Here is a 17,500-nt window from a genome sequence, read left to right as displayed (position 1 = left end):
AGGGAGGGAGGGAGGGATGGTATGAGGGAGGGAGTGAAAGAAGGATGGAGGGAGGGAAGGAAGGAGGGAGAGAGAGAAAGGGGGAAGGAATGTATTCAATAATTCATCATCATCATCATCATCATCATCATCTCCCTCCTCCTCCTCACATGTCACCACTTAAGCACCAGTACAGAACGTCCATGCTGTAATATGAGAGAGAGAGAGAGAGAGAGAGAATAAAGTAGTGATGTGTTGGTACTGAAAGGACTGGTAGCACTGTGGTAGGAATGTGGTAGGGGTGTGTGGTAGTGTGGTGGTGTCTAGTGTGAGGTACCTTTGTGTGATAATGTGTGGTAGTGGTATTTTGTGGTGTTGTGGTAGGTGTGGTGGTGGTATGGCGAGTTGTGGTGTGGTATGGTTTTATAGTGTGATAGTGTGTGATTATGGTAGTGTGTATGGTACTTGGTGGTATGGTAGTGTGGTGGTGTGGATAGGTGGTGGTGTTGTGAGGTGGTATTTTGAGAGATAGTGTAGTATTTAGTGTGGTATTAATGTAGTGTGGTATGTGGTAGTTGTGGTAGTGTATGGTAGGAGTGTGGTAGGTAGTGTGGTATGGCAGAGTGGTAGTACAGGTTATGTTTTGGTAGGTAAGATTAGGTTGAGTCTAGCTAGTTTAAGTTAGGTTAGGTAATGTGGTAGTAGTGTGGTAGGAAGGTGTGGTAGTGTGGTGGGAAGGTGTGGTAGTGGTGGTATATGTGGGTATTGTGACAGCTTTGTGGTATAGCAGTGTATGGTTGTGTGGAAATGTCTTAGTGTGGTAGGGTGTGGTAGGAGTGGTGTGGTAGTGAGGCAGGGTGGTAGGGTGTGGTGTGGTAGGACTGGTGTGGTGGTGTGGTAGGACTGGTGTGGTAGTGTGGTAGGACTGGTGTGGTGGTGTGGTAGGGCTGGTGTGGTGGTGTGGTAGTATATGTGTATCGTGAAGGCTTTGTGGTGAACTCAAAGGTATTCTGTAGGTTAAGCTCTTCTGTAAACATACCACGAAGGAGAGAGAGAGGCAGGGAGGGAAGGAGGGAAGAGGGAGGGAAGAGAGAAGGAAAGAGGGATGGAAGGAGGGAAGAGAAGGATGCAGGGAAGGAGGGAGGGAGGGAAAGAGAGAGGGAAGGAGGGAAGTGAGAAGGAAGGAGGAAGGGAAGGAGGGAATAGGGAGAAGGAAAGAATGAGAGTGAGGGAGAGAAATGATGATGGAAGGGGTGAAAGAGAAGAGAGAGAGAGAGAGAGAGATTATAAATCGCTGGTAATCTGTCTTAAACATACTACCATCATCATCATCATCATCACCATTACAATTACCATCATCACCACCATCCTCCTCCTCCTCCTCATCATCATCATCATCATCATCATCATCATCATCATAATCAGGCGCTAATCCCCGTCACCATCATTACCTTAATTAATTGAAGACTCGGATTAGCTCAAAATACATTGGTTTTTTGAGAGAGAGAGAAAGAGAGAGAGTATATACCCCACTCTTGAAACTCGCCTGGGAGTATATTGTGTATTGTGGAGATGGCCCTGTATGCTGGTGTGGGCGTGGATGTGGCAGTAGGTATAAGTGACGCAGTATCTAGGTATTTATGTGACTCTCTCTCTCTCTCCTAATCGCCAATTAACTTACATTCATCTACGTGTTCCTCTCTCTCTCTCTCTCTCTCTCTCTCTCTCTCTCTCTCTCTCTCTCCTACTGCCGTCCTTAATTCTTTCCACATTCTCTCTCTTCTTCTCTCATTCCTCCCTCTTTCTCTCTTTCTCTCCCTCCATCTCTTTCTCCCTTCCTCCCTCTGTGTTATAGTTCTTCATATAGCATCCCTCATTCTCTCTCTCTCTCCCTCTCTCTCTCTAGTCTCTCCAGTTTCTCTCTTCTGGATGCCTTCTCTCATTCTCTCTTTCTAGCTCCTCCCTATCTCTTTCTTCGCCCCCTCTCTCTCTCTTTGTCTCCGTCTCTCCTTCTTCTCTCCCTCCCTTTCCTCCCTCCATCCCTCTTTCTCTCCCTTTTTCATCGTTTCGTTGCCTTCTCTCGCCTCACCCTTCCTCCTTCTCCCCCTGTCTTTGTCTTCGTCTCTCTCTCTCTCTCTCTCTCTCTCTCTCTCTCTCTCTCTCTCTCCCCAATTTTTATCTCTGACTACTGTACCTCCTTCTCTCTCTCCTTCCCTCCTCCTTCTCTCCCTTTCTTTGTTTCTTCCTCTTCTCTCCCTTCCTCCTCCCTCGCTCCTTCCCTCCTCCCTCCCTTCATCCCCTTTCCCTCCCTCTTTCACTGTTTCCTTATATTCTCCCTTTTTTTCTCCATTCTTGAGTGTCGTTCCTCATTTTCCTCTTCCTCCCTCCTTCTCTCCCTTTCTTTGTCTCCGTTTCTTCCTCTTCTCTCCCTCCCTTCCTGTCTCTTTCCCTCCTCCCTCCCTTTATCCCCTTTCCCTCCCTCTCTCACTGTTTCCTCATATTCTCCCTTGTTTCCATTCTTGAGTGTCGTTCCTCATTTTCCTCTTCCTCTCTCCTTCTCTCCCTTTGTCTCCGTTTCTTCCTCTTCTCTCCCTCCCTGCCTCCTCCCTCCCTGCTCCCTCTCTCGTCTGCTCCCTGTGTTATCTCGTAAATACATTCATGATTAAAAGAGGCAAAATGGTAAAATGTTTGGAAGGCGAAGCGCCAGTGAAAAATCTCTCCAATTTTTGTTGTCAGATGCGCTCCTCCCTTCCCTCCATCTCTCCCTTCCCTCCCTCCATCTCTCCCTTCCCTCCCTCCATCTCTCCGGCCCTTCCCCTACCTACTTACCCTCCCACCTACCTCCCTACCTACCTACCAACCTACCGACAGCGTCCTACCTACGTGCCTACCTACCCTGGTTCACCCCAACTCGGCCCCATGAGCGCCCCCTCCCTTCCCCCATCCCCCACCCGTATCCCCCCCATTCCCCTCACAGGCGCATTTACCCTCATCAATTCCGCTACGTCGGGGCAGGCTCCACCTCCCCACCCCTACCATTGGGCGATCGCGTGAAGGAGCAGCCACTGAGAGCCCAGAATCGGAATGGGAGCCGCGCCCACACCTCGCTGCGCGGAGTGTCGAGGTGGCCGTCGCCGCGTTGGCCCCTCCCCCAACCCGCCTGAGGGCTTTGCTTTATGTTGAATATGTTTGAGCTATTGAAAAGTTTCCTTGCCTTCTCTCGCGAACCGGCGTCTCTCTTTCAATTCTGACAAGTTTTAATACCGTGCGAGAGAGAGAGAGAGAGATAGAGAGAGAGGGAGAGAGAGAGCGAGCTTGAGAGAGAGAGAAAGAGAGACACCCGGTGTGAAGGGAGAGAGAGAGAAGGAGGTTGATAGACGCAAGGCCTGAGGGTTCTACCTAAGTTGCAATCAACGACGGCAGAGACAGAGACAGAAAAAAAAAAAAGCGAGGAGGAAAAATTGACAGAACCCAAGCTTGGACCAGTGAGAGAGAGAGAGAAAGAGAGAGAGCAAGAGTGAGAGAAAGTAACAGCCTCCTTTTTCTCCTCGTAGGGGTGAAGGAAGAGAGAGAGTGAGAGAGGAGAAGACAGCGAACACCAACTTCAGCGTCTCACCATATCTAAGGTAAGCCTGATCTTAGAGCCATTTTTCTAGCCTAGACGATTAGCTAAGCAATTATGGAGGTGGGGAGGGGTGGGGGGAAGGTGGGGGAGAGGGGGGAGGGGGAGAGAGAGAGAGCCAAGGAGGGGGGGTAGGGGAAATCGCCGCTAATCCTATCTCACGTTCTAATCAGCTTTGCCAGAATTTTAAGCCTTAATATTATCATTTCGCTGGCCACAAGCTTCCTCCCTATACATCTCACAGTTACGGTGAAGGAAGGGAAGGAGACGGGAGGGAGTGAAGGAAGACAGGACCGTGAAGGAAGGAGGGCGATGGGGAGGGGGACTTGTGTGCGGTGGGAGGGAGGGGAGAGTGCAAGGCAGCCGAGGAAGGAAGAAGGAAGTGATGTCGAAATAAGGAAGGAAGTGTTTGTGAAGGAAGTGCCCCGTGAAGGAAGGAAGGAGGGATGAAGGAAGTGCCCGTGAAGGAAGGAGGGAGAGAGACTGTATATGGAGGGAGGGAGGAGGGGAGTGAGAAGGAACGAAGGAAGGAAAAAGGAAATGTACCTGAAGTAAGGAAGGAAGTGTTTGTGAAGAAAGTGCCCAGCGAATGAAGAAAGGAAGGAGGAAGGAAGGAGGGAGAGGGGAAAATGTGAAGGAGGGAGGGAAGGGAGTGTGAAGGAACGAGGGAAGAAAGTGTTTGTGAATGAAAAAAAGCAAGTATTCTGAAGGAAGGAAAGAAGGAAAGATTCGTGAAGGATTTGTGAAGGAGTGAGGGAGAAAGAGAGGTAAAATATTGATAAGGACAATGTGAAGGAAAGAAGGAAGGAAGGAAAGAAAAGAGGAGAGAAGGAAAGAGAGGAAGAAGGAAGGAAGGAAGGAAGGAAGAGAGGAGTAAAGGAATCGAAGGGAAAGAATATGCGAAAGTGAGGAAGGAAGGAAGGAAGAGAGAGAGAGAGAGAGAGAGAGAGAAGGAAAACAAATAAAAAGAATAAGAAAAGGAAAAGAGAAAATAGGAAGGAAGGAAGGAAGGAGGGAAGGAAGGAAGGAGAGTGAGGGAACGCGAAGGAAGGAGGAAGGGACAGTGAAGGAATTCCTCTCTCAATCAATATAGTCTCTCCCCTCCTTACACACAACTACCACAATTCCGATGTTTATTGTCCTAATTGTGGTAGGCGGATGGTGGTAGTCTGAGGGGAATGTTTGTTGGTGTGGCTGGTGGTTGTGGTGATTGTGGTAGAGGGAGGCATGATTGTTGTGGTAATTGTGGTAGGTCGATTGTGGTAGGATGGTGAAGGAATGTTATGTTGGTTGTAGATGTGGTGATGGTGGTAGTTGTGGTGATGGTGGTGGTGGTGGTAGTTGTGGTGATGGTGGTGGTAGTTGTGGTGGTGGTGGTTGTGGTCGTCCGATAGTGGTAGAATAATTGAGGGAATGTTTGTTGGTGTGGGTTGATGGTGGTAGTTGTGGTAGTAGCTGGATTGTGGTAGATGTGGTAGGCTTGGGAATCGTGGTAGTTGTGGTCGTAGATATATATTCAGTGCAGTAGCTGTGGAAATCAACCAACATTACTGAGAGTAGTGAGAGAGAGAGAGAGAGAGAGAGCGTCCGCCATTTTGTCAAGCCCTTCCTCACTACCAACATTATCACAACTACCAACATTACAACTACCAACATTACCACAACTACCAACATTACCACAACTACCAACATTATCACAACTACCAACATTACCACAACTACCAACATTACCACAACTACCAACATTATCACAACTACCAACATTACCACAACTACCAACATTACCACAACTACCAACATTTCCACAGCTACCATCATTATCACAGTAACACCAACATTATCACCACTACCAATATTACCACCACAACTACCAACATTACCACTGCTACCAACATTACCACCATAGCTACCAACATTATTACAGTAACTACCAGAATTACCACCACCATCACCACAACTACCAACATTACTGTTAGGGCCATCACCACCACCACCACTACCACCACCACCACTACTACTACTACTACTACTACTACTACTACTACTTCTACTACTACTGCGTCTACTACCACCACCACCACCACTACTACCACAATCAAAATTATGCAGATGTTGGTAGATATAAAGAATATCTAATGAGCGATGGTGGTAGTTGTGGTAGTGATGGTAGTTGTGGTAGTGGCGGATGGAGGTGGTTGTATAATTGCGATAGTTGTGGCACCGATGGTTGTAGTTGTGGTAGTAGAGGCGATGGTGGTAATTGTGGTGACAGCGGTGGTGGTAGTTGTGGTTGTCGTAGCGATGGTGGTAGTGTACAATTTTCAAAGCCCAAGTTGTGGTAATTGTGGTAGTCACGAAAGAATTGTGGCTGAAGGGAGTCGGAAATGTTGGTAGTTGTGGTAGCGATGAAAAGAGGCGATTGTGGTAGCCAGGAAAGCGGCTGGAAATGTTGGTAGTCGTTATAATGGAGAGAATGATATTAAATTGAAATGATAGTGGTAGAAATTGTGGTAGGTATTGTAGGAATTGTGGTAGCGATTGTGGTAGGAATTTTGGTAGGTATTGTAAGAATTGTGGTAGCGATTGTGGTAGGTATTGTAGGAATTGTGGTAGTGATGGTGGTAGGAAATGTGGTAGCGATTATGGTAGGAATTGTGGTAGCGATTGTAGAAGGTACGATTATGGTAGGAATTGTGGTAGCGATTGTGGTAGGAATTGTGGTGGCGATAGTGGTAGGAATTGTGGTTAGTATTGTGGGAATTGTCGTAGAAATTTTGGTAGTAATTGTGGTTGGAACTGTGGTAGGAATTTTGGTAGAATTACGGTTGGAAATGTGGCAGCGATTGTGGTAGGAAATGTGGTAGGGATTGTGGTTGGAATTATGGTGACGATTATGGTGGCGATTGTAGTGGAAATTGTGGTAGCGATTGTGGTAGGAATTGTGGTAGGGAGGGATTTAAAAGGTGGTAGTAATGGAAGAGAGGAATATGGAATTGTGGTAGTGGTGGTAGTTGTGGCAGTGGTGATGGTAGTAATGGTGGTAGTTGTGGTTGAGCGATTGTGGTGGTTGTGGTAGTGGTGGTGATGGTAGGGATGATGGTAGTTGTGGTTGGGCGATGGTGATAGCTGTGGTTGTCTGCGATGTTGGTGGTTGTGGTAGTGATGGTATTTCCGGCGATGGTGGTAGTTGCGGTAATTTAAAGATAGCGATGGTGGTAGTTGTAATGTGGAGGTTATGGCAGCAATGGTGGTAGTTGTGGTAGTGGTTGTCGATGGTGGTAGTTGTGGTAGCGGTGTTAACAATTTTGGTAGAGGAAATATTGTGTGCGGTGGTGGTAGTTGTGGTAGTGATGAATGTACGGGAATTGTGGTAGTTGTGGTGAAAGGCCGATGTTGATAGTTTTGCGATAGTGGTAGCGGCGATTGTGGTAGTGATGGATTTTTATAGCGATGTTGGTAGTTGTGGTTGGGACGATGAGAACGGCTGCGATGGTGGTAGTTGTGGTAGTGGTTAGTTTTCGGCGATTGTGGTTGTGTGGTATTGATGGTGGTAGTTGTACTGGTGAAAGGGCAGCGATGGTGGTAGTTGTGGTTGTGATGAAAAGGACAGCGATTGTGGTAGTTGTGGTAGTAGGAAAAAGGACAGCGATTGTGGTAGTTGTGGTATAGCGATTTTATTGAACGATAGTGATTGTTTTGGTAGTGGTAATAGTAGTAGTAAATATCGGCGATGGTTGTAGTTGTGGTAGCGGGGAAATTGAGCGATAGTGGTAGTTGTGGTAGCAGTGGTGGTAATTGTGGTGGTGGTGGAAATGTCAGCGATGTTATTAGTTGTGGTTGTGGTTAATTTTCCGCGATTGTGGTGGTGGAAGTGACAACGATTGTGGTAGTTGTGGTTATCAGCGATGGTGGTAGTTACATGAGCCGTTTAATTAGTACGATGGTGGTAGTTGTGGTTGTGTTAGCGATTGTGGTAATTGTGGTAGGAATGGATGACAGCGATGGTGGTAGTTGTGGTTCTAGCGGTGGAAGACGGCGATGGTGGTAGTTGTGGTTGTAGTGGTTGTCAGCGATGGTGGTAGTTGTGGTAGTAGTTGTTATCGGCGATGGTGGTAGTAGTGGTTATCGGCGATGGTGGTAGTTGTGGTTATCGGCGATTGTGGTAGTGTTGGTTATGTTCTTGATAGTGGTAGTTGTGGTAGTGGCGGAAGACGGCGGTGTTGGTATTGTGGTAGTGGTGGTTGTTGGCGATGGTGGTAGTTGTGGTACTGAAAATGTTGGTAGTTGTGGTGGAAGGTAGCGATGGTGGTAGTTACGGAAATACCGATGATTTTAACGTCAGTGCGGCAATTGTGGTAGTTATAGCGATGGTGGTAGGTTTGGCGATGGTGGTAGTTGTGGTAGGTTTAGCGATAGTGGTAGTTGTGGTGATTTTGGCGATGGCGGTAGTTGTAGTTATAGCGATGGTGGTAGTTGTGGTGATTTTAGCGATGGTGGTAGTTATGGTAGGTTTGGCGATGATGGTATTTGTGGTAGGTTTGGCGATGGTGGTAGTTGCGGTGATTTTGGCGATGGGGGTAATTGTAGTAATTTTGACGATGGTGGTAGTTGTGGCAGGTATATAGCGATTGTGGTAGTTATTCAGAATTTCCTATAATGTTTGTTAATTTCAGGATTTACTAATATTGGTAGCGATGGTGGTAGTTGTGGTAGAATTTTCAGCGGGAGGATAGTGGTAGTTTTGTCTGGATTGTGGTAGTTGTGGTAGCGATGGTGGTAGTTGTGGTAGAATTATCAGCTGGAGGATAGTGGTAGTATTGTCTGGATTGTGGTAATTATGGTAGATTTTACCTGGCGAATAGTGGTAGGTCTGACAGTGTGATAATGTTGATAGTTGTGGTAGTGATTGTGGTAGTGTTGATGGCTGTGGTGGATGATTGTGGTAGTGATTATTGTGGTAATGTGTATAATTGTGGTAGTGAATGTGGTAACGTCTGTGATTGTGGCAGTGATTGTGGTAATATTGTGGTAGTGACTGTGGTGGTGTTGATGGCTGTGGTGGTGATAGTGGTAGTGATTGTGGTGGTGTTGGTGGCTGTGTGGTAGTGTTGATGACTGTGGTGGTGATTGTGGTGGTGATTGTGGTTGTAGTGGCAATAGCAGAAGTAAGTAATAAAAATGACGTGATTATATTTTATCTATTTATCTATCTATCTGCCTATCTATGTCTGCCTCTATCTGTCTATCTATCTGTCTATCTATTTATGTGTATTTATGTATTTAGATGGCATTTTTAGCTGCAGAGATATGGCATAGAGATGGCATTTTTATCGGGAGTAAGATGGCTTGGAGATGGTATGTTAGCGGCAGAGATAGCATCGAGACGGCATTTTAGCGGTAGGGAGATGGCATTTTAGCGGCAGAGAGATGGCATTTTAGCGGCAGAGAGGTGGCATTTTAGCGGCAGAGAGATGGCAGTTTTAGCGGCAGAGATAGAATAGAGGTGGCATTTTAGCGGCATTGATGGCACACAGATGGCATAATTAAGATAGTGATAATTGAAATGATGGCATAATTAATAGACAGATGGCATAATTAATAGACAGATGGCATAATTAATAGACAGATGGCATAATTATTAGACAGATGGCATAATAAATAGACAGATGGCATAATTAATAGGTGTCATTAATAAAGATGGCATTTAGATGGCACAAAGATGGCATAGAACGGTGGCATAAAGAGCGAATTAAAAGAGAGCAGATGGCACTTTGATGGCATATAAGAGAGTAGAATGCACTTTGATGGCATAAAAGAATGTAGATGGCACTGTGATGGCATAAAAGAAAGCAGATGGCACTTTGATGGCATAAGAGAGTAGATGGCACTATGATGGCATGAAAGAGAGCTGATGGCACTTTGATGGCATGAAAAAAGAGCAGATGGCATGATAATTGGCGTCCTCGATGGCAGGGCAGGGAGATGGCATAAAGAGAGCGGCATAAAAGAGAGCAGTGACCCCGAGGTGGCATAAAAGAGAGCAGATGGCATTGAGGTGGCACAATGGCAGGGGGAAGGGAGGGTCTGGTGGCACAGTGGGTGGTAGAGAGAGAGAGAGAGAGAGAGGTTGTAGAATGGCGAGGATGGAATGAAGGAAAAGTGAGAAGGAAGGAAGGCGTGAAGGAAGGAAGGAAGGAAGGAGGGAAGGTGAGAAGGAATCAGGAAGGGAGAGAGGTAAGGAGAGAACGAAAGGAGGGAGGGAGGGAGAGAAGAAAAGGAGGAAAGAAGGGAAGGAAGGAAGGAGGGAGGGAGGGAAGGTGTGAAGGAATTTGCCAGGGATCAGATTCCTTCATTGCCCCCCCCATGAGTACAGAGAGAGAGAGAGAGAGAGAGAGAGAGAGGTTGTCTTTCCCCCACAACAACTTCTGTATCATATTACCAAGAGAGAGAGAGAGAGAGAGAGAGAGAGAGAGAATATACATTAACATTCTACACTTCGCTCACTTTAATTTGGCAAAGATTCTCGTCTCCTCTCTCCATTTGACGTAGCTCAGTGGCAGAAAAAGACAATACTATGGCTCTACCTCTACTCCTTAGCACTTCTTCGTGACTAGCGAAATATTCAAGATAGTTTGGGTAGGAAGATTGAGATATTGGTGATGTCCACGGGTTGAAGGGGTGATTATTATTATTATTATTATTATTATTATTATTATTATTATTATTACTGCTGCTACTATTACTACTACTCCTACCACCACTACTGCTACAACTATTCTCATTATTATTATTATTATTTTCAATAGTAGTATCATCAATAGTATATTTTCACTGATCCTCTTCCTCCTCCTCCTCCTCCTCCTCCTCTTCATCATCATCATCATCATCATCATCCTAATAATTCCATCTCCATTATCTCCCCTTAACCCATTAATAGTTTCCGTCAATAAAAAAATAAAAAAATATATATATATTGATGACGGAAATTCAGTCGACTGGGATTGGGAGTTTTTTAGACTTGAATAATTATCGTGTGTGTGTGTGTGTGTGTGTGTGTCTGAGAGAGAGAGAGAGAGAGAGAGAGGGAATTGTAGATAGATAGATAAGAAGATAGACTGATAAGTAGGTTGGGTTGATATTATTATTATTATTGTTATTATTATTATTATTATTTTTATTACTAGTCGAGAGAGGTGAAGTCAGTGAATGTACAGCGAGGTTGGATGGTAAGGAAATGGAAAATGTGAGTACGTTTAAATACTTGGGTAGTGTGATGAGTAAGGATGGAAGTTTGGAGGGTGAAGTGCTTGAAAGGGTACAGCAGGGAAGAAAGGTTGCTGGTTCCTTGAAGGCAGTGATTAGAAACAGGGAAGTGAGCATGGAAGTGAAAATGTTATTACGTGACAGTATTGTGATACCATCTCTAACGTATGGAAGTGAAGCTTGGACCTTGTTGGAGGGACACAAGTCAAGAGTGAGAGCAGTGGAAATGAGTTATTTGAGAGGAGCATGTAGAGTCACATGGAGAGACAGGCTGACAAATGAGGATGTGAAGGAGCGTTGTGGTGTGGATGTGGATGTGATAGGAAGCGTTAGAAGAAACACACTGAGGTGGTTTGGCCATGTGGAGAGGATGGAGAGTGAGAAACTGACGAGGAGAGTGTATGTGAGTGAGGTGGAGGGGGAGAGAGGGTGGGGAAAGCCAAGTATGAGATGGAGGAATGGAGTGGAGAGGTATATGAGAGAGGGGGGTGTGAATTGGGAGCAGGGCAGTGAAATGGCGGGGGACAGGATGACGTGGAGGCGATTTGGCAGAATCAGAGTTACATCCTGATCATAAACACTGCAATAAAGACACAACAAGAAATATAGAACTAAACGAATAGACAGAGAAATAGATAGCAAGATAGATACACCGATAGATAAATAGCCAAATAAATAATAACCCCGACCCAGCTTCCGTCCGTATTTATTCCAAACGCCGAAATATCCCGAAAAATTGATACGCTTGCTTCGTTCTGCGTTTTCGAGATTTCGGCTCAAAATGTGGAACTCGGCTCTCAATTATTATGGGCCGGACCGAAGCCACCAATTATTTTTTCGTATATCTGTGTGTGTGTGTGTGTGTGTGTGTGTGTGTGTGTGTGTGTGTGTGAGCCGAAATGGATGGAAGGATTTTTTGTGTTAAAATTGTCTATCTATTTTTCTATCGTCTGTCTGTGTCTGTCTATCTATCTATCTGTCTGTCTGTCTGTCTCATGTATTTCCATCTGTCTTTCTGTCTATCTCTGTCTGTCTCCAAAATCTCCGATAGATAGATAGATAAATAGACTCTTAGAGGGGTGTATTGATACCAGATAGATAGATTGATAGATAGATAGATAGATGTAGATTTATAAATGGAGAGAGAGAGAGAGAGAGAGAGAGAGAGAGAGAGAGAGAGAGAGAGAGTATAGCATCGAATCGGTATTTTCCTCATGGTTGATATTACACACACACACACACACACACACACACACACACACACACACACACACACACACACAGTCAATCCACCGTGTATGAAGAATTTATTTATATGTATGAACGTATATATATGTATGTATGTATGTATGTATGTATGTATGTATAATTTTTTTTTTGAGAGAAAGATGGACGTGGATCAGTTTTTTTAGTTTTATTTTTTTTCATTTCTAAAAAAATAAATATATATAATTTTTTTTTTTCGATATGGCTGCCTGAAAAATGGTTGGGAATTCATGGCTTTTATTTTTGATATTTTTTTTGGGGGGGTGGGGTGGGGGGGAAGAGAGAGAGAGAGAGAGAGAGAGAGGGGGAGAGGGAAGTAAGGAGTAGAGGTACAGGAAGAGAAGTGAAAAAGTGAGAGGAAGGGAGAAAGGAGAGGAGGAAAAGATTGGAGAGAGAGAGAGAGAGAGAGAGAGAGAGAGAGAGAGAGAGAGAGAGGCCCTACGTTATAATCCCGCCAATAGCACTAATAAATTGAGTGATTAGTTGATTACATCCTGACAAGGGGGCAGTCTCCCTTTGATCTTCCCATACTGTGCCATCACGCTGCCATATACCTGCCATCTACACTGCCATATCCTGCCATCTACACTGCCATCTGCTATATTCTGCCATCTCCACTGCCATCCTGCCATATCCTGCCATCACACTGCCATCCTTCCAACCTCTATGCCAACCTACCATCATCCTATCATTGTTTTTCCTCCCTTTTATCATCTCTCTCTCTCTCTCTCTCTCTCTCTCTCGTCACCCTTTGCCACCCAGGTATACCCTCTCACAGCACTCAGATTAACTCTTAATTAAGTGGCCTCTCTCTCTCTCTCTCTCTCTCTCTCTCTCTCTCTCTCTCTCTCTCTCTCTCATTCGTCTACCTTCCTGCCTACCTAACTGCTCACTTCCCCACTTTCTTTCCCACCTACATACCTACCTACCTGCCTACTTACCTACCTACCTACCTGCTCACTTACCCACTTTCCTTCCTTCCTTCCTTCTTTCCTCTTTCTCTCCTTCTCAATCTCACCCTCCTTTCACCTTTCTTCCCTCTTTCCCCCTTTCTCCCTTCCTCCCTCCCTCTCCCTACCTTTTCCCTCCCTCCCTCTCCCTCCCCTTTCCCTCCCTCCCTCCCTCTCACGCTCACTTACCACCTATTAGTCTGTAATGAAGTGATTTCCTTCCCCCGATGCTAACTGTGGTGGCTGTGGTAGCGATTGTGGTAGTTGTGGTAGAGTGGTAGTTGTGGTTGACAATGGGGGTGGTGTTGGTGGTGGTGGTGGTGGTGGTGGTGGTGGTGGTGGTGATGATGATAGTTGTTGTGGTGATTGTGGTTGTGGTAGTTGTGGTGGATGGTAGTTGTGGTTGTGGTAGTTGTGGTGGATGGTAGTTGTGGTTGTGACTGTGGTTAGATTAATGATGATGATGATGATATATTGCGTACATGTCCGTAAGATTATACATACATACATACATACATACATACATACTCATACATACACAGAGACACACATGAAAACTAGGGTAAATATACTTATGTAATGTGTATGTGTATCTGTGTACGTCAAAATCAGGTACACACACACACACACACACACACACACACACACACACACAGAATTCAATCACACAATCAGATCAGAAGTTCAAAGGAAGTGATTCTTCCCCAGGGGCAATCAGAGAGAGAGAGAGAGAGAGAGAGAGAGAGAGATTATAATAGGATGGAACGGGAGGTAAAAGATATGGTGATAGACTGATGTAGATAGATAGATAATTAGGTAAAGTGATTGATAGGTAGGTAGGTAGGTAAGTAGATAGTTACATAGGTAGAAAGGCAGGTAGACACGTAAGAGATAGGTAGATAGATAGCTGCGTGGAGACCATATTGCATTCCCTTCTCAATCTTTAGTCTCTCTGTATGTCTTATTTTCTCTCTCTCCATCTTTCTCTCCCTTTCCTCCCTCCCTCCCTCCAACCACTCTTTCCTTGCCTGTTCTCTCCCTCCCTTCCTTCCTCCCTCTCTCTCCTTCCTTCCTTCCTTCATCTCTCCCTCTGAAAATTTTTGCAGTATACCATTCTCTCTCTCTCTCTCTCTCTCTCTCTCTCTCTCTCTCTCTCTCTCTCTCTCTCTCTCTCTCTCTCTCTTTACATGGAAACTCGATTGTTATTCACAGTAAAGACAATTTTTGTTGTTTTTTATTTTTTGGTTTTGCGTGGTGTATAGGGGCGTGGCTTTGAGAGAGAGAGAGAGAGAGATAAAGAGAGCCAGTATGGGGTCGACGTGAGAGTGAGTGATAGATTGTAAAGCTGGGTCTATTATCAGATGGCTACCACTCCTCGTTGTCACCCCTTCACGAGGCTCTGTGGGTGGTAGGAATGTTGGTAGATTGTGGTAGTTAAGAGAGGAATGTTGGTAGGTGATTGTGGTAGCTGAGGAATGGTGGTGGATTGTGGTAGTTATGATAGGAATGTTGGTAGGTGATTGTGGTAGCTGAGGAATGTTGGTGGTGGATTGTGGTAGTTATAAGATTGATGGTGGATTGTGGTAGTTATGATAGGAATGTTGGTTGGCGATTGTGGTAGCTGAGAGGAATGGTGGTAGGTGATGGTAGTGGTAGTTTTGGTAGGTTGGAAATGTTGGTTGCTGAGTGGTAGTAATGTTGGTATATGTGATGGTTGATTGTGGTAGGAATGGTGGTAGGTGGATTGTGGTAGTTATGATAATGTTGGTAGTTGATGATGGGAATGAACGAGAAAATATAAGAGGGAGGAAAAGGTTGAGAGAGAGAGAGAGAGAGAGAGAGAGACAGCAGTGACCTCCGCCAATTACCTCTCCTCATCTATCATTCTCATCACCCCAATCACCCCCCTCCCCACACCCCACACCCCCTCCCTACACCCCCCACCCCTTGTTTGATACACTTGTGGCGCACACCAGGAGGTTGCCTCTCCCCCCACCCCACCCTCTCTCTCCCTCTCTCTCTCTATCTCTCTTTCTCTCCCTCTCTCTACCTTCTTTCTTTCTGTGTCTAAGTGTTGATTTTCTTACTATTATTAGTTTTTTGACTCTCTCTCTCTCTCTCTCTCTCTCTCTCTCTCTCTCTCTCTCTCCCCCTTTCCTTCCTCCTACTCTCTCCCTCTTCTGTCTATCCTTTCAACCCCTCCTTTCCTCCCTTCTTCCTCTCCTCTCCTCCTCCCCCTCCCCCTCCTCCCCCCCTCCCCATTCCCCAATCCCCTCCCCCCCTCTCTCTTACTATCTCATTTATCTCAAGCCTTTCTCTCCGATACTTTCTGGGTGGCAGAGAGAGAGAGAGAGAGAGAGATACAGGATTTTATTTATAGATGCATAGATTTATTTTAGGATTATCTATTTATCTATCTATCGGTGTCTAGTTGTATCTACCTGGTTTATATTTTACCTGTGACATTGATTCTCTCTCTCTCTCTCTCTCTCATTTCTTTTCCTCTACATCTGAACCCCTCTTTCCTTCCTTCCTTCCTTCCTTCCCTCCTTCCTTCCCTCGTCCCCTCCTTCCCTCCTTCCTTCCATCCTCCCTTCCTTCTTTCTATCCTTCCTTCCTTCTTTCTATCCTTCCTTCCATCCTTCCTTCCTTCCGTCTTTCGATAGTTTAAGGAGGGTGTGGGTGTGGGTGAGGGTGTGGGTGTGAGTGAGGGTTTGGGTGAGGGTGTGGGTGTGGGTGAGGGTGTGGGTGAGGGTGTGGGTGTGGGTGAGGGTGTGGGTGTGGGTGAGGGTGTGGGTGTGGGTGTGGGTGTGGGTGAGGGTGAGTCAGTGGAGATGAGGTGACTGATACCTTTCTGGATACCTTTCTGCTGAGTCATTTTTCTTTGACTCAATCCTCTCTCTCTCTCTCTCTCTCTCTCTCTCTCTCTCTCTCTCTCTCTCTGTATCATAACCTCCAAACACTTATTCACATAGAGAGAGAGGGAGAGAGAGGCCATAATAAAGGCATCATTTTTTACGTGCCTACTAATGAACGTTATCAGATGAGTGGATGGTTTTGACAAATACGGTGAGAAAGGTTTTAACCCCCCCTCTCTGTCTGTCTGTCTGTCTGAGAGAGAGAGAGAGAGAGAGAGAGAGAGAGAGAGAGACTGGCTTCCCATTGGCTGTCTCTGAGGATAATGGGCCAATCATAACGCACTCGTGGGTGAAATGGGAAGTGAGCTAGATTTAATTTATCTTTTAGAGACAGCTCACTCTCTCTCTCTCACTCACTTTCTCTCACTCTCATGTGGATAGATATAGACAGATAGATAGGTAGATAGACGGATGGATAGATAGATAGAGACCCAGGCACAGTTAGATAGATAAACGGATTGATACACACACACACACACACACACACACACACACACACACACACACACATTTCCGCTAATTTATTTTTTTTTACAATACAAAAAAAAATGTTTATTCAGTTGTATATATATATATTTCTCTTTTTTTTTTCAAATTTATAAAAAGGAGGCGAATTGGTTTTTGACATGCTAATGGGCCGAACTTGACTTGTGGGAACCGATATTGGACGGAGCATTGTCGCCGAGATGGTATTTAGACGAACTCTCTCTCTCTCTCTCTCTCTCTCTCTCTCTCTCTCTCTCTCTCTCCCCACTAAGTGATTATTCTGCCAAGTGGCTATCAGAAGCGGCAAATTATGGAGGGAGCGAAGGAGGGAAGGAGAGAGGGAGAGAAGGAGGGAGAGAGAGGGAGGGAGGGAAGGAAGGAGAGAATGGTAGGGCAGGAAGGAGAGAATGGTAGGGAAGGAGGAAGGAAAGAGAGAGGGGAGAAGACGAGATTAAGACACAGAGTAGTAAGGAGACAAGAAGAGGGTACATGAGAGAGAGAGAGAGAGAGAGAGAGAGAGAGAGAGAGAGGAAGGGAGAGAGGGGAGGCGAAAAAGCACATCACAAATTGAGTCACAGAGGGAGTGAGCGAGGGGTGTGAGCGAGTGGGAAAGTGAGAGAGTGAAAGATAATGTTATTCATCACCCACCGGGGGGCCAGGAGCGGTGATCAAACCCCTAATCCAGGCCCCCTTCTCCCCCGCCCCCCTTTCTCTCTCCTCCCTTCCTCCCTCTCTCCCTTCCTTCCTTCCTTCCTTCATTTCTCTATTCTATAATTCCTTCATTCATTTTCGTTCTATTCTCCCTCATTCATTCATGCATTCATTCTGTCACTCCCTCTCTTCCTTCCTTCCTTCCTTCCTTCCTCCGTTTTTTTTTTCTTCCTCTTCCAACCTTCTTTCCTTCCTTCCTTCATTCATTCATCCCTTCCTTCCTTCCCTCCTTCATTCCTTCCTGACTTCCTTCCATCCTTTACCAAACCTCCATCCATCCATCCATCTGTCTATCTATCTATCTA

General features: G+C 45.5%; 1 protein-coding gene across 1 annotated transcript in view; it reads left to right on the top strand.

Moving 5' to 3' along the window:
• The first annotated feature begins 1,551 nt into the window (after nt 1-1,551).
• LOC145408397 (uncharacterized) overlaps nt 1,552-17,500 on the top strand; it is a 37,372-nt gene continuing 21,423 nt past the window's right edge. Inside the window, exons 1-2 of the mRNA XM_080279125.1 lie at nt 1,552-1,587; nt 2,957-3,166. Of these exons, the coding sequence (XP_080135251.1) occupies nt 1,552-1,587; nt 2,957-3,166 (246 nt within the window). The remainder of the gene's footprint in view (nt 1,588-2,956; nt 3,167-17,500) is intronic.

Source organism: Coenobita brevimanus, chromosome 77 (genome assembly GCF_032717465.1).
Source record: "Coenobita brevimanus isolate Jiangsu-jjx chromosome 77, ASM3271746v2, whole genome shotgun sequence".
NCBI lineage: Eukaryota > Metazoa > Arthropoda > Malacostraca > Decapoda > Coenobitidae > Coenobita > Coenobita brevimanus.
Note: the sequence above shows the minus strand (reverse complement) of the source record. Positions and strands in the feature narration are given on the sequence as shown.